Consider the following 20,534-nt stretch of genomic DNA (forward strand, 5'->3'; position numbering starts at 1 on the left):
ATGCATCAGTGACACAAACCTCAGATCAGTCGCAGTGTCAAACTTTGTGTTGGAAGATTGGAGACCCACAAGTCTTCAATTTTGTAATTGGTAGTAGTGTAACAATGTACAACCAAATCTGTGAAGATGTACTCAGAACTTCCACTTTGTTCAATGGCACTTATATAATCTGCATAAGATTATATCCTTTAAAAGCTTTGATGCTAGTCTATGTGTATTCCAAAGTTAGGGCATCTTGCCACTCAGTAACCAGGGCATTCTTGCACTATGGGAACTTTAAAAATAATTATAATTTCAGTAACGTTTGAATTCAATTTAAATTTACTAAATGTTTCTATAAATGAATGTTAAAGTAAGTTCTAGTCTCTTATTTAACTGGGTACACATGAATGAAGAATATCGGGATATCATGAAGTGAAAACAGTTGCTCACCCCCAAACAAAGGTTGATGATTAATGTTTCCTTAGTATGTTGTTATCCTATAACTGCTAGGAAATGGAAATTGCTGACATGGCTGCTTATATATGCTGTTTTTCATGTTTTGTGCTTGCAAATGATAATGTTTTGAAATAATCACAATAAATTTAAGTAATGATTCCCAACTGCTTCCCAACTATTTGCTCTTTTCAACAGTCAAGCCCTTCCTCTCCAGAACCAGCTAGTCTTCCTGCAGAAGACATCAGTACACATTCTAATGGTCCGAAGCCTGCAGAAATCATACTAGATGATGACAGGGAAGACCTTTTTGCTGGTAACTTTCTTCCCCCTTTTCAGATAGCTTTTACTGGAACTATTTCGATGTAGATGCTTGTTACAATGTACAATTTCTAGAGAACTGAGAGTTGCAGCTTTGTCATAGGAAAAGAGAGATTGTTGAATATTTTTTTAATGGGCTTAAAATAAGACATGGGCTTGAGAATGTTGTCTTCAAGGAAAGGATAGTATTGTAATGCGTAAAATCAAATTGATCTTGAGAGATACTATAGCGTTATGAACAACAACAAACACATCAAAGTTGTATAACTCTTCTCCTCAGTGTTAAATATAAACTTATGTAGGCCCAGCTAAGACACAACAAAAAATTATGGTTTGTTATTACAAGAAAGAGCTTGCATGAGCCTCAGGCTTATGCATATGCATTGCCTCAGTAATCTGTTTCCAAGGTGGAGACTGAAAATTTCTCCTTCCACTCTTGAACTAACCACAGTTAATGTGGTTAATGTCCAGACTTGGGGAAACCTTGGTTTGATCCTTGTTTAATTGCAATTCCTTGAGATCAGACATAAGTTCAAAAGTGGAAGCCTAAGCTTTTGATCTCCTCTTGTGAGCGAAGGAGAGGTGTGGGAAGTGCTTGAACCCAATGTTCATGCAGATTATTTTGTAATGGCAAACTATGGTTTTTTAATGTCTGAACTGGAAAAAATCATTTATGCTTTTGTATACTTTATACTTTAATCTGAAGTCTCTGGACCTGTTCTATGATGTAAAACAGGATTAACTGAAACTAAACACTAATTAAAGTGATTTAACATGAAGGATATTGGCTTCATTTGTAGATGTGTACAGCACAAAAGCAATTTTGCGAATGATATTTCAGGGAATGGTTGCCCAATTGAATGACATTCCTTTAGCCCCCCTTAAAGCCAAAAGGCATAAAGTGAGACCAGTCTTGCCGCTTCACTCCTATGCTCTAGTCTCCATTCTGTGAATTAGACTGATAGAGGGGGGAAATATAGCCAAATGCCTAAGAGTGCTCTAGCAACTCTGCCAGGACCAAATGTTCTGCTGTGTGGCTGCCTCTCTGGATTTACTTCTGCCTTAAGGTCAGTTGCTGTTAAGGCAGAAGATATTTGGGGCTACAAACAATGTATTGTGAATGCTGTTTGGCAGCTACACATACAACTTGGATAGATTGTTATTCAGTTGCTTGCTGTGGGAGTTTGTCACTCATTCCTGGCAAAGTGAATTACAACCCTGACATAATGGATTCACAGTGAACACTTGTTACATCTAAATAAGTCTTTACTGACAGACTAAACAATTATTTCAAAAACAAACTTGTTTAGGATGTGGGAAAAGCCAGTTATTTAGATGCAGAAAAAGTTGGTGCTTGCGTTTAAGAGTTTCAGGTAGGTTTTTTCCAGCCCTCCTTATTTGATCACTGTACTATACTAAGTTGCTGAAATTTTAGTGTGTTAGGAAGCTTTTTTTGGAAGATGGCAGTTTTTCACTGAATTATAAGTCCAGTAGTTCTACATGGTACAGAATTGGTAATTCAGGTATACCAGAAGGCCAAAGAACTGAAGTAACTCATGAATTCTGAGTAACAATTGGAATTGTGTTGCAAGAGGGAACAATTATATGAAAGCAGTCAGCCTGTTAAATGTCCACTTGCTTTACAATTTGTTTTTTACATTTTCTATACCAACTTCCACTTTCAGTTACTTAAGGTAATTTCAGGACTTAAACAAGATTAGAATGGAAAACAACCTAACAGCACAGTGCTGTTCATAATGGGAGAAAGTAAACTGTTAAATATAACTTAGGGCGCAATCCTATGGCTGCTACTCAGCGGCTAGACAGCCATTGGTTAGGTCGGTCCCCAGGAACCGACCTTGGAGCCCACACTCCGAGGTCAGTTCCTGGAAAACTGACCCCCACCACCTCGTAGGCAGCGTGGATCGGGGTGTTCCCAGGGAAGGGCGAGGAAGTCAGAAATCCAGTATGACACATCCTGTGTGTCATCCGGCTGCTGCTTCCCACGCTCTGAGATCCTGTGGCTAGACAGCCGAAATCAGCTGTCTAGCTGTGAAAGCAGGGCTGGGGGAGCAAGGAGGAGATCCACTCCTCACCACTCCTCCCACCCTGCACTGGATAGGCGGTCACCCCTGGGGTCGGAGGCGACCGTCGATCTTGACAGGATTGCTCCCTTATATTAGGTTTACAAGATACTTGGTAATGCACTGCTTCTAGCAATATGTAGTATATATCCACTTTAAATCCTATGTGGCTTTGACATTCCCTCATTAAGCTAATGTTTCATGTTCTGTTAACAACTTCCTTGATATTAGTGATATCCATATTACTTTTGTAATTGATCAGAATTTAGCACTGGTGGATAGTAAATGAAAGCTTATGCCATAATATTTTTGTTAGTGTTTAAGGTGCCACAAGACTTTGTTTTTGTTGCCACAGACTAACATGGCTACCCCTCTGAAATTGTAACCTTTTCTTTAACTAATGAAAAAAAATCATGTTAGATGTTATCAGAATCTGACTTGATCTGAATTCTAGATTCTACACAATAGTACATTGAAGACAGATGTTATATAGTGTGTATGAAAGAGATACAAGCAATGAACAGAAGAACATTCAAGTGTCTGTCATTGTCCACAATAGTAGCAAAAATCTCTGAGGAGTGTTCGTATAATTTGCATGACTACTTCTCATGTTTTTTTTATTCAGAAGCCACAGAGGAAGTTTCTTTGGATAGCCCAGAAAGAGAACCAATACTCTCTTCAGAATCAACTCCAGCTGTCACTCCTGTTACACCAACTACATTAATAGCACCCAGAATGGAGTCAAAAATTGTAGTGGCCCCTGTGGATTTTGATAGATCCAGGGAAGAGGTATTGAATAATTTAATGAGGCACATTTTATAAAGCTATGATAATATCTTATAAACTTTAGATAAGGTGAAAATATACAGTTATGGATTAAGTATACTCTAGGTGTACAATAAAAGAAATGCTCTGGGGATGATGCAGAAAATGTAATTAGCTTTCTGTTGCTTTGGAAACAGCTATTTTCTCCTTCTGGCAAATTAAGCATATCCATGATGGGACTCTGTTCACAACTTGCACAATGGAAACTAACTGATATTGGTAACTTCTGTCACATGTACTTCTTTTTATTGATCATATGTAATCTGCTCTGGGAGCCTTTTCAGCTGAAGAGTTGGATAAAATAAACTAATAGTTTTTGCCAGTTAAACAAACTTCAGAAACTGTCAAAGTGATTATCTTATAACTCGGCACTTAAAACATGCTGGCCTGGTTCAGATGTACATATTTTGACTTAATAAACATGAGCCTTGTGCCTGTATGCTCCACCCTTTGCTGTACTTTCTCTTCTCCCTTCTTAGTGTACTGAAAGCCTTCAAGCAACCAAAGTGTGCCCTTACATCTGAACTGGAAAACTACTGTTACCAGGAACCTGGTAACCGTAATTTCCCAATTCAGATGAAACAGGAATCTTTAGTTACTTGGACTTAATTGTAGCATTCCAAGAAGGGAAGGGGTGGTCTGAAGATTTCAGCTTAAGTCAAGATATGTACATCTGAACCAGGCTTCTGTGTGAGTAGAATTTTGCTCCAGCAAAAGAATATTCCAAAAACTGCAAACAACTCTGCCTGAACTGATCAGAGTTTGACTCTCCACCACAGCGATGAAATCCCTTCCAACTTATTCTCATTCCCCTTGTATATCCTGCAACTATGATGTAGCTGCTTTTCTTCCCAAAACATGAACTGACACTCTTCCCTGATTGCTGCCCTACTTTTGTTCTCCCATTTCATTATGTAGTTGGTTCAATATAAATATTTCAGGGCTAAAGTATTACTGCAGTTCTTTTCAAACAGCTTGGATAGAATAACTTCAGTTTTCAATTTAATGAGCTATTCCAAGGATCTCGTACATGGCGCTCACGAGCACTGTGGTATCCGCAAGGCCAAGATGACACACCTGCCAAGCTATTTTCCCCCTCTGCATGTGAATGGAGCAATTCTTCTACTCACTTTCATGGGGGGGAAGTCCTCCTTGCTGAAAAATTGCTGGAAGGGATGGCAGAAAGACAGGTGGGGGAAAGGGCCAAAGAGAGAAAAGAAAGGAAAGAACAGCCAGAGGGAGGGAAGGAAAGAAATAAAGAAAGGGGGCGGGGAGAAAGAATAGAGAGAAGCCAAATAGAAAAAGAAAGAGGAACCAGAAGGAAGGAAAGAAAAAGGAGCCTGAGAGAGAGAAGACGGGGAGAGGGTGGAGAGAAAGAGAAGAACCTGAGAGACAGAAGGAAGGTAAGAAAAGGGGGGGGGAGAGAGAGAGAGAGAGAAAAAAGATCTAGAAAGCGATAGAGAAGCCGCAGTGAGTAGCAGTGTGCACATTCATGCATACACAAACACTTTTGTGATTGGCCCTCCACCCCCCTACAGCAGTTAATTTGTGGTAGTGCACTTTTTTACAATGCCAGATGTGCCCATGGGCCCAAAAAGGTTGGAAACCCCTGACCTAGCCTCATCCAAGGGGAGTATCCTCCTCACCATTATGAGACTGTTTTGCAGCATGAGTCTGCTTTATGTAGCTGAACTGTGTGGTGATTGGAGCAGGAAAGTAGTTCCTGAAGCAACACTTCTTGATTGGCTTCTCATCATAATGGCGTATTGGGACCCAGGTCTCTATGTGACTGCTGCAGTGATTCATATAAAAATCTCTAGAAGGAATTGTTTTAGCAGTGAGTAGGCCTGATGGTTGTAACTTACTTTCATATGAAAACCTTCCATTGTGGTTGAGAAATAGTTGGATCTGTGTTCAGATGCAGTTTCAAATCTCCTGACTTCGTGTAGAAATAACATGTGATATGCTTCATATTCTACAGACTTCATTGTCATGATGCTTTCTTACTGGGATTCTAGCTAGCTATGATTGGGCTGCTGCAGCCCATCCTGATAACCATCCAATTACAAAATGTGTAGACATCACTTTAATATTCCCTGAAAGTGCTGGTTTTAATGTATAAAGCCCTGCATGGCTCAGGATTCCTATACCTCAAGGGCCCCCTCTCCCTCTGTGGAACTACCTGGTCCATGAGGACCAGGTAGAAGCCCTCCAGAAGCCTTTCTCTGTGTGTCTCCTCTGAGAGAAGGTTGGAGGGTGTCAGTACAGGAACTGTCCTTTTCTGTGATAGCCCCATGTTTATGGAACACTTTCCCCAAAGGAAGCTTGTCTGGCACTGACATGGTCATCTTTTTGGTGCCAGGCAAAGAGGTGCTTATTTTCACAGGCACGTAGCCCAATTGTTGTGGGTTGCTTTTATGATGTTCATTCTAAGCTATGAGTGGAGGGAGATTTTGTGTATTTGTAGGGGAACACTTTTCATGTTGTGTTGTTTTTATATTATGTTTTATGGTATTTGTTTGTATTATGCTGATTATGGTTTATATTGACACTGGGTTTTTCTTTTTCTTGCAGCTATTTTAATCATAGATTTCTGTTTTGTGTGTATAAGTCTCTTCGAGACTGCTTTTTGTGTTGGGAAGCGACACATAAATTTAATAATATTTTTATAATAACTTGCTAATTATATTACATGTTCTTTCTAGATTGAAGAAGAAGCAAATGGGGACCTGTTTGATATTGAAATTAATGTGTCAGATCCAGAGAAAGTTGGTGAGTGTGAAAACAAAATCTTAGAAATACTAAATCAGGTTTTATGGAACCTCTTTTTATATAGCCATCTTAATACTACAGTAAGGGCGCAATCCTATCGGGATAGGCAGCCACCTCTGAACTCAGAGGCAACCACCTATCCAATGCAGGGCAGGAGACGTGCGGAGGGGATCATTGCCTCTGCGTTTCAGCCACCCTGCATTTGAGGCTAGACAGCAGATTTTGGCTGTCTAGCTGCGGGAAGTTGGGGCGGACGCTGGACAATGTCTAGGAAGTGTCGGAACAGCACTTCGGCATGTCCCCAGGAACACCCCATTTTCGCTGCTCCGCACTCCTCTTCTGAGCGCAGAGCTGTTCCACGCTGCCTACGAGGCAGCACGGGAGGGAGAGGCGGTCAGTTCTCAGGGAACCAACCTCGGAGCTCCGAGGTCAGTTCCCGGGAAACAACCTATCTTATGGCCATCTAGCCACTGACTAGCAGCCATAGGATTGCACCCTAAATGTGTTAAAATGCTTATTATATGAATACCGAAGTACCCTAAACGATCTTGAAGAACTGACATGTGTCTGTTTCTACAGGTGACGGCATGAATGCTTACATGGCATACAGAGTAACAACAAAGGTAAGTGTAATCATAGAAGAATGCAGAATGTTTGCTGTTATGCCAGATAAATGCTGAATAGTTTAAAATGACCTCTTTGTGTATTTTTAGACTTCTCTGTCAATGTTTCACAAAAATGAATTCTCTGTTAAAAGAAGATTCAGTGATTTTCTTGGCTTGCACGGCAAATTAGCATCAAAATATCTGCATGTTGGGTACATTGTGCCTCCAGCTCCAGAAAAAAGTATTGTAGGTAAGTGCAGCTTTGGACAAAAAAATGCAGTTCTCTTTTAATATTAAAATGTTGCTCTAAATGTTTAGAATGTGCCAGACCTATTTTTAATCTACTCATTAAGTGTGTTACATCAAAGATGGGGAAACAGAAGAAGAAACTGTGAAAATAGTTTAAGGTGAAGTTGAATTCAGGAAATTCTCTTTGTACACAAGTACAGTTGACTTGACAGTTAAACAGTCTCTTCTATTTTCTATTTAGACACCTCAATCTTGGTGCACTTGTGTTCTGATCTTCATGATAAATCTTTACTGTTGGAAGAATGTTCACAATCCTTCTATTGGTTATTCTATTTGAACGTCTCAGGAATTATATTTTCCCTTTATGCCCATAGAGTATTACAATTTGATTAGTTATTTGTGCTTGGAGAAAACTTAACCGGTCCATTTTTGTGTAGATGAATTGTGGGCCTACTGTCCCAGAAAAGCCTCTGCCATTTAATCTTGTTCAAGGGTATCAGTCCATCTGATAGTGAACTTGGTGCCTCCATGCTGACAAAAATGGTGCCGAAGCGGGGCCTGTGAGAAATGCTTGGGGGAACCCCAATATTTGCATAAATTGACAATCTTTAAGAATATGTATATTAAAAAAGGTAATGCAGCCCAATGATTGTGCATGCGCAGTACTCACCAGGAATGTTATGTGTTAGCTGGAAAAGAGAAATGAGGGAGAGAGAGTGAATTGGCTTGCTTGAGTTAAGACACTTTATCCCAGGGGAAGGCATGGCTGGTACCCTGAACAGGAGGTCTCCTGCTAAGGGGATTAGGATATACTGCAGCATTTTGTTGCAAATTCCACTTGTCTGCAAAGTAAACACACCTTTTGGTGATGGTATGAATGCCTCTAGGCTTTTCCCTGACTTAACAAAATACTGTTCACTACATTTAAAATCTTGGAAAGGATCCCTTTCCTATTATAAAGCTTAATCTAAAAGTGATCCTAAGAGTTGCTGGTGTCCCAATGAAGTCTGTAAGCTAGGCTGTTCAAGAAGTATAAAACTGCATATATTTAATAATAGAAGATCTAGCATTGGTATGCCTATGGATAGAGCAATCCTATGTCCCCTAGACAGCGTCTGGGAGAGAGAATTTTTCAGTTACCCAGTTACAACCTCATAGACAGTGCTATGAGCTCGTAGCTGGGAAACTGTGCTCCCTGCCACTCCCTCACCCCCTTGTAGCTGAGGCGGAGAGAACCTCACCGCTGCCTCTGCTCATAACATGGAGTAGAGAGGGGTGAAAATGGGGCAGGGATGGGGGCAGGGATGAGAGAAAACCACGGAATCTGTTTTAGACAGCTTTTCCTATGTGGTCTCCAGCCCCATTCCTGCCCCCTCCCCGAAGCCACACTTAGACATGTGAAAATGTGCATGTGCAGTGTGGCTGCAGTGCAGAGGAAATCCTCTCCTCTATTCTGCTTCGGCCCTGCATTACATAGGCTATCGCTTCTGACTTCAGGGGAGGTTGGAGGTGCCCATCTGTCTCTATAGGATTGAACCCTTAGTAAATTCTAGAACATGAAATGTTGATAGTAGAAGCCTCAATATTAGTAACATTCTGGAGTCCTAAATCCTGTAAAATGCCAGAAACTGAATTAATCTAGGCTAAGGCTGCCAGGGCTTCAGGAAGCCTCTTGGTCAAGACTACACCTTGCTGCTGCTCACCCAGCTGTGTGCAAGTGCTATTGCTACTTTACCTCTGCGCAGTGTCTCTTTGATCATCGGTACCATATAAGAGTGACACTTTTTTCCCTGAGATCTGTATGTGAGCCGAGAAGGGCAGGGGTAACTGTCTTCCTTGTAGATGCTCCCAAACTCTCCTGTAAACTGCAAAACTAACAGCCAGGATTCTGAAGAGTGAAAGGCAGGCATTCCTTATTTGTTGCATCTTTCAAACCTTGAAGTTTAGATGACAAAATGAAATGAGTGCCTAAATGCCCACTCCTAATCCCTCCAAATTATTCACAAAGGACTAAAAATGGTAAATGTCAGACTGGGTTTCGCTAGTGGGTAAAGTGTGATGCCTAACAGCAATTATTAAAATATCTTTCTGTAACTTTAATGGTACATTATGTATGTTTTGAGGTGATCGTGACAAAGTTACGTTAATTAACATCAAATTATAAAATCAATATAATGTCACTGTCTTCAAAGGTATGACCAAGGTAAAAGTAGGCAAGGAAGATTCATCATCTACAGAATTTGTAGAGAAAAGAAGAGCAGCACTAGAAAGGTAATCATTTATCATTATTAAATGAACATATACTAGAGTATTATATAGTTCTATATGATTTTCAGCTTAGGAGTATCTAACTTCCAAAGGCCAAATTGCATAACAGAAACAGTCATAAATAAAAGCTACCAAACTTGGTATTTCATAGATCACTTTGCAAAACTAAACTGTACATATAACAAATCTGGCCATCCATCCATTGAACAGCATCTGTCAGCAGAGGAGATTCCCCTCCCCTGGCAGCTCCCCTTATCTTCCACAGTGCCTACAGATTGAGTGCTTTATCATCTGCTCTAGAATCTTCCCAGATATTGATGTCAGACTGACTAGACTATAACTTGCCAGATCTTCCTTCTTGCCTTTTTTTTTTTTTTTAAGATAGGGACTACATTTGCCCCCCTCCGGTACTTCACCCATTCCCCAGGATTTCTCAAAGATAATAGATAGAGGACCTGACAGTCCATCCGCTAACTTCTTCAACACCCTAGGATACCGTTCATCTGAACCTGGGGATGTGAACTTAGTTAAGGTACTTAGATATTCCCTGACCATCTCTCTGTCACTCCAAGCTGCACTTCTACCCCTTCAGCCTATTTGTCACATATGCTAGATGGGACACAGATCCTCTATGTCACCTGCAAATGTTTTTCTATCTTTGCTGAGCCGCTGGTCTACCATGACTGTTGTGCTCCTTTTACTTTTAATATATTTGAAGAATCACTTTTTGTTCTTCACATTCCTCGCCAACTGCTGCTCGTTCTGAGCTTTAACCATCTCTGGTTAACCATCTCTGACACCATCTGTGCAATTCCATGCTATCTGCCTGTACACTTTCTTAGTGGCCTGTCCCTCCTTCCCTCTGTCCCTCTGATATGTGTCTTTTTTATTTTCAGATCATCACTAATCTGTTTCTGTTGCAACAATAGCTCCTTCTCTAGTCTTCTAATTTTTTTTCCTCATTGGGATTGTTTCTGAAAGCACCTTTAGCATCTCCTTTTTTAGGGACTCCCATCCCTCTTTAACTCTTCTTCCTGTAAGTTTTCCTGCCATAGAATCCTACTTGTCATTGCACTGAGTTTATTAAAATTAGTTTTCCTGAAATCTAAGGTGCACATTTGACTACACTCCTTAAAATCACTTTTAAGCATTAGTTTTCCTTAAAATCAGGGACTCAAGTATTACATAGTCATATAGAGGTCTTACATTACATAGAGGTCTGCTGTAGAGGTCTGTATTACATAGAGGTCTGCTGTAGATCTTCCCCTGAAGGCTCAGAGTCACTGTCTCCTGCAAGAGCCTCAGAGTGGTTTCTTAGTTCGGGTGGTGAACCTCTTCATACTGAGCATCACTGTCACCCATGAGGGTTGCTTCTCCTCTCATTCATCCTTCTCATCTTTCCAAGTGGGCCCCCACAGTTGTCTTTCTTAGCCCCTCCTGTGTTCTGTCCAAGAACTCTTCATCCTCTCTTACACATTGGAGCGTGGCTACTTGCTGTTCCAAATCTCTTACCTTCTAGTAATGCAACCCATTTGCTGCAAATGTACCCCATGTTCAGGCAGGAAAACAAACATACTGGATACCTTGCATATCACCACTGCTGAATCACATAGTAATAACAAAGTTAGCTTTTAACAGTATATAATCTAATACAGTTCTTTCCAGAACTTGATAATATAATGAATTAATTCTAATGAAATGTATATAATAGCAAACATACATAATTTAAGCTATATTGCATCAGAAAACAAAAGAAGACAAAGTAGAATTTTAAAATCAAGTAATCACTGGATTTAGCACATAGAAACACTACACTGTGTTTTTCAAAACACTACATTCTTTTTATAATACTAAATGGAATCCAACTTACTACAAAATTGTTCTGTCTCTCTTTCTTCTCCATAATGCATTAATTTAATCATAAGAATAAATTTCAACATTTTTTCCTGTCCATTCACTCATTATAGGTATGATTAATGATATCTATTTTTGGCATATAAGATTTTTGCTTCTGTGGCTATAGAAGAAGAAAGTTCTTTATATTCCTGATAAAACCATTTATATAATCTAACCAAAAAATACTGTATCAAGTGGCAATTCATATCCCAAAATCTTCATTAATAAATTTATTCCCAATTCTTCTTTCCTTGGTGACATTGACCTTGTTTGTATGCAATGGTGACATTCAGCAGCAAATTGTGGGTTAATTAACTCAGGAATTGCAGGAATGTGTGATGTGCGCGAGCCACTTCCAGTTTCACACAACAATCTACGAATGCAGTGTTCGTAGGTTGTTCCATGATGTCTGAACCTGGGTACTTTGGGTTGTTTAACCCATGAACAATCCAAAAGGCCCAGGTTCAGACAGCATGGTAACATTCTACAAATATGGCATTTGTAGGTCGTTGTTGAAAATTGGAAGGGGTTTGCATGTAGCATACATTCCCACAATTCATGGGTTAATTAACCCAAGATTTCATGCTGAATACCACCATTATGTGCAAACAGCCCTATTCTCACCATATTTGATAGAAATCACCTGTTTTCCTGATACAACAGGTGGATAGGTAATTATTTATCTTACTACCCATGTAATATACCATCTTGTCATTTTTGGGGGTAACATGTCTCTGTTACCTCATGTTATTACTTTTATCCCAAGGTATATTATTGAAAGAAAACAAACAAACTATACTTAAACTTATTCTTTATTAAATCTTTTTTAAAAAATCTGCTGTCACATTAATTCCCCAAAATTCTATTTTTGCTATATTCAGTATATAGCCAGCTATATTTATATTGCCTGGCCCTGTTGTAGAATAAACATAATTAGATTTGATGTCACTACACTACTCCCCCTTTGCAAGAGAGAGCAGCTTTCCTACTATTATTATTTGGATATCCCTGTAGGGCTGCTTTTTACTTTTGCCACAGCTGTCAGGCTGAGAGGAGATTATTCCCCCAAGAGTGCAGCCACAGCGAGGTGGGGCTTCCCTCCTTTTTGAACTTTTGCCACAGCACTTTGGGACCTTACACTCATTTCCCAAGCTATAACCTAATGCTTGGAGTCGTTCTGCGTATGTATTCTACTACCTGAGGAACTATAATGTTTACCCATTGATCAAAGGTGGACCCTTTGCTTTCTGTACTTCTATCTTTTCATCACCATTTTGAAATCCTCTCATTCTCACTCAGCCAAAACAAGGAAACTTCAAGTCTACCCTAGATCCAGATTGTAAATAATCATGCAAACTAAGCATGTCTTGTATATTTGCTTTGCTTAGACAATGTAGAAATTGGGTTCTTGTCATTTTTGTGGTCTGCCTCATTTACTTACCATTAATCCTAAAATAAGGCACCAGTGCTCCAGTTAAAACTATTAATACTGGGGGATTATACTGAATAATCTAACCCTACAGTCCTGTAAACTGGTTATATCAACTACTTCATCTGTTGGAATGTTCTGCCAGATGTCGCATCCCTTATGCTGGTTAAGTCACACGTTCTAGTCTACCAAAAAGTGGTGAAACACCAAACTTGAAATCAAGTTGCTCAAGAATAGAGCAGATTTAAGGCTATTGCACCAAAATGGCAGGTAGAATTCTAAATGAAGTAGAAGTTGATGCATATCAACTAGGCCCCCAGAAGGAGTGGCATTTCACCAGATTGATTGATTGATTATCCTCATTGGTGGATCCCAATGTTAGCAACCTTATTTACACTTATTGATAGAACTGGGAAATTTCCCCAATATTGGGCAGTGGCTATTGTAGTGCCTATTTATAAAAAAGGCAGTCGGTCAGACCCTAAGAAGTATCGCCCTATAAGCCTACTGGATGTTATAAGTAAGTTGTATGCAAGACATCTTTTAGATAAGCTGGAAAACTGGGTGTTTGGGGAGAATCTCCTAGCTGAAGAACAAGCAGGCTTCCGATGTGGCAGATCTACAGCAGACCATTGTTTTATACTAAAATATTTGGCTGGGAAATATATATCTCCCCCTTATCACTCACTTTTTGCTGCATTTGTAGACCTTTGAGCAGCCTTTGATTCTATATCTAGACCACGCCTTTGGCAGAAGCTTACAATTTTAAATGTGGATCATAAATTGCTCAGGAGAATATAGGAGCTGTATGAGAATTCTATCTTGCGTGTGAGAGTGTCTTCAGGTGATCTTTCAGACCCCATTATTAGCAAAGGAGTGCATCAGGGATGTTTGCTTGCACCTCTTTTATTTAATCTATATCTTAATGATATAGTTTCCTACTTATCTAGCCCAGACTTCTTCCCACCTCTCTGAAAGGACAGGAGTACTTCAGTGTTATTATACGCAGATGACGCTGTTCTCCTGTCATATACCCAGGTGGGGATGCGTAGGTTTTTAAGAGCCCTAAGCTCATATTGTATGAGAGAAGCCCTTTAGGTCAACTATGAAAAAACTAAAATCTTAGTCTTTGGCAAAAGGAGGAAAAAATACCGATGGCAGCTGGATAACCACCTGCTTGACCAGGTTAATAAATATAAATACCTAGGAGTGACATTTCAAAGGTCAGGTTCTTGGTCTGAGCACTTGAAAGCAATAGCCCTGACAACTAATGCAACTAGTAATGCCATTACAGTAATGACTACTGTAATGCGCTCTACGTGGGGTTACCTTTGAAGACGGTTCGGAAACTGCAGCTGGTACAGAACGCGGCGGCTCGCCTGATTAAAGGCAGCCACCGGCGAGATCACATCACTCCAGTGCTGAAGGAGTTGCACTGGTTACCAGTTGTTTTTCCGGGCCAAATTCAAGGTGTTGGTTTTGACCTTTAAAACCCTATATGGTTACAGCCCAGCCTATCTTAAGGAGCACCTCCAGCAGCACCAGACAGGCCGCTTAACAAGATCAGCCTCGGATGGCCTTCTCTCTGTCCCATCAGTCAGGACAGCTAGACTGGTGGGGACGAGGCAGAGGCCTTTTCTGTGGTGGCCCCCACTCTGTGGAACTCCCTCCCTAGGGAACTCCGTCATGCCCCCTCTTTAATGAGCTTCCGTCGTGCATTAAAAACGCTGTTGTTCAGGCAGGCGTTTGGGGTGGGTTAGGGTATTTTAGAAAATGTTTTTATTGTAGAATTTTATTGTTTTAAACTGTTTTTATTGTGTGTTGTACATCGCCCAGAGTGGCTGGGTGACCAGCCAGATGGGCGATTAATAAATTTAATAATAAAATAAAAATAAATTCTTCGTTTTGCTGCAGGACCAGGTGGTAAGATGGTGGCCCCTTTAATAGAGCTATACAAGGGTAAATTACTACCCCAAATATTGTATGGGGCACCTGCCTGGATCCATGTTAATATTGTTTCATTGGAGTTAGTGCAGAATAAATTTCTATCCAGAGTACTCGGCGTTCCTAGATCCACTTCTAAGGCCATTGTCCGACTAGAAACAGCCTGTCACTCAGTGGGAATGCTTGTCCGAAAAGCTGTCATTTTCTTCTGGTTAAAGATAGTGTTCCAACTGGCCTCCCCCTTGGTCATATTAGCATATGAAGCAATGGGAAGGGGCTCATGGGTGGATAAGATAATCACATCTATTTCTGAGTTGGGTTTTTCACAATCATATTTGCTTGCGATGGGCTATGATAGAGCTAGGGAGGAGATCTCAAAGAGATTACAAGATGTTGATATCCAAACAACAAAGGCTGTTGCTGCTGAAAGTCGGTTTACATGATCTATAAAAGCATCATGACCTCTCCGGGGAAGGTTCCCCCGTATTTGATTTCCATCACCTCGTATGAATTGAGATGGCTCATGACTAGGTGCTGACTGAACTCACTCCAATTGATGAAGGTGAAGGTACATTATAGGACCCATCATGGCATGAGTGCAGATTGTCCAGCTGGTTTCCCCAAGGTAGAGGATATGATGCACTTTCTAGCAGAATACCCATTGTATATCTATTTGAGGAAGCCATACCTTGAGCCCCTATTAGTTGCGCTTGAGGATACTCCCGGCGCAAGTATAACTCGATTATTGTTAGCTGGAATAGATCGTTTTACATCATATAGGACTGCTAAGTTTGTCAGTCAAGCCCTGGAGAGGCAAAAGTCATTGACTGTTAAAAAAAACAAAACAAAAACTAAATCTGTAAACATGGTAACAACATGCTGGCAAATATTGTTTTAGGATTTTAAAATGTTTTTAATTTGTTTTGGTTAATTATTTTATTTTGGTTCCCCTTCTGGTTGATAAGAGAATTCTATTTGTTTTTGTATGCGGATGGCCTGATTGGCTAAAAAGCAATAAATTTATAAATGTAAAGAAAAATGATGCATATTTAGGAAAAAAATCAACACCACTTACATCTTAAATGTGCAAAGTGGGATGTTTTTACAGATGCTCTCCTTTACCCTGTGATCAAAAGTAGCTTTCAGAGGGAGGGAAGGGAGGCATATGTACACATTTTCTCCTTGCTTTTTATAGGGATGAGATATTCTTCGGGGTTGGATCCAGGCTTAGGTTAGATCTACTCTATTTATGACTAAATCTGGATCCAACCATCTGTGTCCTACTTGAAACGGGGACCATTCCAAATAGATGCAGCATACAAAGCTGCTAAGAAAAGTATTAAAACCAAACAGATTACTAAATATAAATGCACTAATGACAGTTTTATATCTTAAATAGTGTGCAGTTCTGATTGCCCCATGGTAAAAAGGATATAATGTAGGGGTGGTGACTGACTCAAAATAGGAGGCCAGTGCAGGATATATTTTCATGGCTGGAGGGCTGCCAGTAATCTGCCATATTTTATGAACACTGAATGATAAATTGACTATAAACTGTGATTTTCAAGACTATAACAAGAGCCTGTTTCTTCTTTGTAAAAGTTAATCAGTTTAGCCTTTAGACATATAGATACATAAAGATACAGAAAACCATCCATGCATGGAATGGCGCTAAGAATGTAGATCTCTGATTTTTAGTTATTATTAGGTACATGTAAAATTTAAAGTGGTGTGGCGCAAGTGAGTCAGTGCTCATATCATGGATAGGAGGCAGTACAGGGTCTGGTAATCCCTCTAGTTACTTTTTTTAAGAAGACCGCCATGGCGGGTCATGATTTATCTAAAATTCAAGACAGTGAAGGGTAATTTCACTGTGGATTTCATTCATAATTGGGGGTGGGGGTGGACCCCAGCCTTTCCCGCAATAATTAAAGCACAGAATTGAGTATGCATTTGTCACTACTTCATGCAATACAGTAAAATTAAATGACACATTAAGATTAAACGGTTAGTAAACACCCCCCTCCTCAGCTAAGAAGCTCAAGTGTGGTTTATCTAATAATAGAAAGAAGAGTGGTTATTGATATAAGGATATAAGAGTGGTTATTGATATAATCCAAATGGATTCTTGGAAATAAGAGTATCATTAATGGGTAGAACAAGCAGAAACATACAAAGATTTGCAGATGGGGTGGGGCAAATTTCTCTTGCTCCTTAATTGCTCATGCTGGGCTGGAGGAAGCTTGTGTTGTATGTCCCCAGGCATACAGCAGAAGATGGAATTGAGCCTCCTGGAGAGAATGGAGTAGACTGACACCCCCTTGCTAGCTTACCCTCAGCCCATGAGTTGTTGCAGCCCACATATACATTCTGTGGATGGCAAACATTTTTCAGTATTGTCAGGAACACTAAATATTACCTAATTTTTAAAATCCTAGGTATCTACAACGAACAGTAAAACACCCAACCTTGTTACAGGATCCTGATTTAAGGCAGTTCTTGGAAAGTTCTGAGGTATTTAAATTCTCCTTTTTCTTTTTTAACCTACAGTTATATTTTACACAAAATAAACATTGTCATATATGTGGAACGCTGGTTCTTCTGTGCATAGATTTCAGTTGTACCCTCAATGGATTTGAATAATTTCAAGCTAACGAAAATAACTTCCCAGACACTTGATCTAGTGCAAGACAAGTGAGAGCATGTTTTCTCATAAGTAACTTGATTTAACTATTTACATAAAATAGCATGCACAACTGACTAGTTTTGGAGTGGAAACTTCCTAAAAAGACTTGATCCTTGTACTGCAACAACATAAATATTTGTGATCAGCTGTGTAGTAATTGGTCCATGGATAGAGGATTTAAGTCACCAGTGCTGTCAATCAGGCACTTTTCATGTGAAACTGGAAAATTCACTTTAAAAACCTATCCAACTCAAAGAATGTATAGCAGCTACTTCAATAGCTGCTATTGTTTTACATCCCAGTTTCTTTACTAGTAGTAAGGTTAAAAAGCTACAAGAATCCTGTAACTAGTTTAAAATAATAATTTGAGTGAATCCTATAGGGATACAATGTCTAAGGGCTAACAAAACGTAATTTGACCCATTTAAAAACTGGAGTATTAATTGCCTGCAGATGGGACCATGTTAACTCCTGTAGCCCTGTTCCATAAATAGCTTGTAGCTTTCCAGACCTTTTCCCCACCTCATCCCCATTCACATAAAACAGATGATCAGCAGGATAGAGAAAGGGCATACGTAAACCCTCGTTCTCAACACTTGGATTCTGGGGGAAGGTTCTACAAGGGTGCATCCATAGGCATTAATACGGGGGCCAGGCATGGGTTTGTGTTCCTGCAGGCACCTCTAGCATGGGTGGGGCTGAGGAGAAGTGAACCATCCAGTGAAATCTGCTTCCGCATACCTGTGGGCTGTAACTGTTAGTAAAACATTGCTGTGGCTAATATGCATGTATTTTTGGATGAGCAACTGCAGAAGCTAGTTCCCAACGTTTATGAAACCTTTAACTAACATAACAAGGTATGTTAGACCAGGGTATGTTTTATATGCCTGAAATATCTTTAACACATATTTTCTTGTGTCACTGCACCTGTAATATGGAAACACTAACAGAGTATCACCCTTAAAAGCCACTTCTGCTCTTGGTATACAGGTAGCCAGTTAAGGCGCTTGGCTGTATTGTAACAACTTTTGACAAATAGTCTCTGTGTTCCATCTAAATGTAAAGGTGCAGAAGAAAAGCAAATTGAAAGTCTATTTTTTTAAGTTTTCCTCTGAGAATGTAAAAGTAGTAAATTTAAGAAATTAGGTTCCACTATATTGAAATGTATGAGGGGGAAGAAAACACTACATCCTTTTCAGTCCCTTTGGTGCTCAGTTAAACCTCCAGCCTTTTAACCAGTTTGTTTGCCCTTATTTGTCATTCAATTCCAGCTGCCGAGAGCAGTTAACACCCAGGCTCTGAGTGGAGCAGGAATATTGAGGATGGTAAACAAGGCTGCCGACGCTGTCAACAAAATGACGATCAAGATGAATGAATCGGATGCAGTAAGAGCTGATTTTTCGACTTGAATAATGAGATGAATTAATGAGGCTCAACAGTTGCATTTTAAGACTGTAGGAGTAGAAAATGGGATATTAATTTACTTATTGGCCTGGATTCTCAACTGTATCAGTTGACCACCATGTTTGTGCCTGGTTAATTTGTTTCCTTAAGATGGGGGATGTAGTTGCAATGGTAACATAATTTGTAATGGTTGATTTTCCCCTTTTGCCAGTGGTTTGAGGAAAAACAACAACAATTTGAAAATCTTGATCAACAACTTCGGAAACTTCATGGTAGCGTAGAAGCCTTGGTCTGTCACAGAAAAGGTAAATATTTGAATCCAGTATTACTGCTTAAAAAGTGATCTCTTTGTGAATTCGGTGTCTGTCAAACCTTCCTTTAAGGGAAGGTTATTTAAATATTTTCAACACAGGAAGCTAGCTGTAAACTGAGTCACACACAGTGTACAATATTTCTCAGTCAAAAGGCTCTGTTTCAAGACTTTTAGTAGTTATGAAACCCTTTCTGTTTTTTCAGTGTACATTTCATATCAAATAGCTTTAATCTGTGATTCAATAGAATCATAGAATAGTAGTACAAGGCCATTGAGTCCAACCCCTGATATATGGGACTCTTCAGCAGTATTATGCTTATAATGTGAATATATTAATTATGCTTTATTTTAGTTTACTAACTGTGCTTTTGCAACAGTAACCCTATAGCAAAAGTGTTTTTAAAATAGGAGGAAGCTAAGCAGGTTAAGTCTCCCACTGGAATCAATGGGATGCGTGTAAAGTGGGGAGAGGGTGCTTCCTGGCATTTGTTGCTTTGCATTGAATCAATAATGTAGGCATCCAGGTTTTCTCCTACCCCGGGCTGGGTGTTCACAACCTTTGTGTATGAATTTAGAATTCATGAATTTAGAAATAACTCCAAAATGCAGGATACAGTCATTTCCTCAGGACATAGGTAATCACACTTGCAACGAAGCCTTGTATATTTTGCACCAGAACACATACAACTAATTTTGTTTGGCCATATTATTGTGCCTAGAAAAGTGTTCACCTAACTTCTCCTGTCCAGTATCTGGCAATATGAGTTTTATAAACCGGCTCTGAACACTGAAGTGGAACCACTACTAAAAATATATAAAATACTTGCCTGCGTAAGGACTAATATATTTTGAAGGCATAAGATGTAACTTTCTACAAGTTCTTGTGATTCAAATCAGCACAACCTGTTCTTCTGAACAGAATTTGTAGAGTCTTGTAATGGTTGAGACAGTAGATGAAGAAACATATGACTAGTGGTATATAAGATTGGTTTTAGGCTGTTATACAATTCATAGGGACAACAGTGGAAGAGATGAAGGTTAGAGGAAAATCTGAGCTGGACATGTTAGGAGTCTAAGGCAATTACTATCTGTTTCTGGATTATTCTATGCATCTGCAGTCTTATAAAGCTGTCTCCTTTTCCTACTACAGACTATCTGGTTTCTTGCTATCTGGAAAGATGACATTAGACCCTGGTGTGGATATGTTTCTTATTCTCTTAACCAGGGATGGGAAACCTGTAGGCCAAGACATCTAGAGGATCACAACTCCCATCATCCTTCACCATTGGTTTTGCTGGCTAGG

General features: G+C 39.7%; 1 protein-coding gene across 1 annotated transcript in view; it reads left to right on the forward strand.

The window, feature by feature from the left end:
* SNX2 (sorting nexin 2) overlaps positions 1 to 20,534 on the forward strand; it is a 31,647-nt gene that overhangs the window by 3,877 nt on the left and 7,236 nt on the right. Inside the window, exons 2-10 of the mRNA XM_084833949.1 lie at positions 634 to 751; positions 3,466 to 3,629; positions 6,371 to 6,437; positions 7,017 to 7,060; positions 7,151 to 7,292; positions 9,484 to 9,562; positions 17,267 to 17,342; positions 18,786 to 18,899; positions 19,130 to 19,223. Coding sequence (XP_084690075.1) covers positions 634 to 751; positions 3,466 to 3,629; positions 6,371 to 6,437; positions 7,017 to 7,060; positions 7,151 to 7,292; positions 9,484 to 9,562; positions 17,267 to 17,342; positions 18,786 to 18,899; positions 19,130 to 19,223 — 898 coding nt within the window. The remainder of the gene's footprint in view (positions 1 to 633; positions 752 to 3,465; positions 3,630 to 6,370; positions 6,438 to 7,016; positions 7,061 to 7,150; positions 7,293 to 9,483; positions 9,563 to 17,266; positions 17,343 to 18,785; positions 18,900 to 19,129; positions 19,224 to 20,534) is intronic.

The sequence above is a fragment of the Heloderma suspectum genome, chromosome 2, assembly GCF_057233095.1.
Source record: "Heloderma suspectum isolate Gila_16-S chromosome 2, 16-S_ref, whole genome shotgun sequence".
In the NCBI taxonomy this organism is placed as follows: domain Eukaryota; kingdom Metazoa; phylum Chordata; class Lepidosauria; order Squamata; family Helodermatidae; genus Heloderma; species Heloderma suspectum.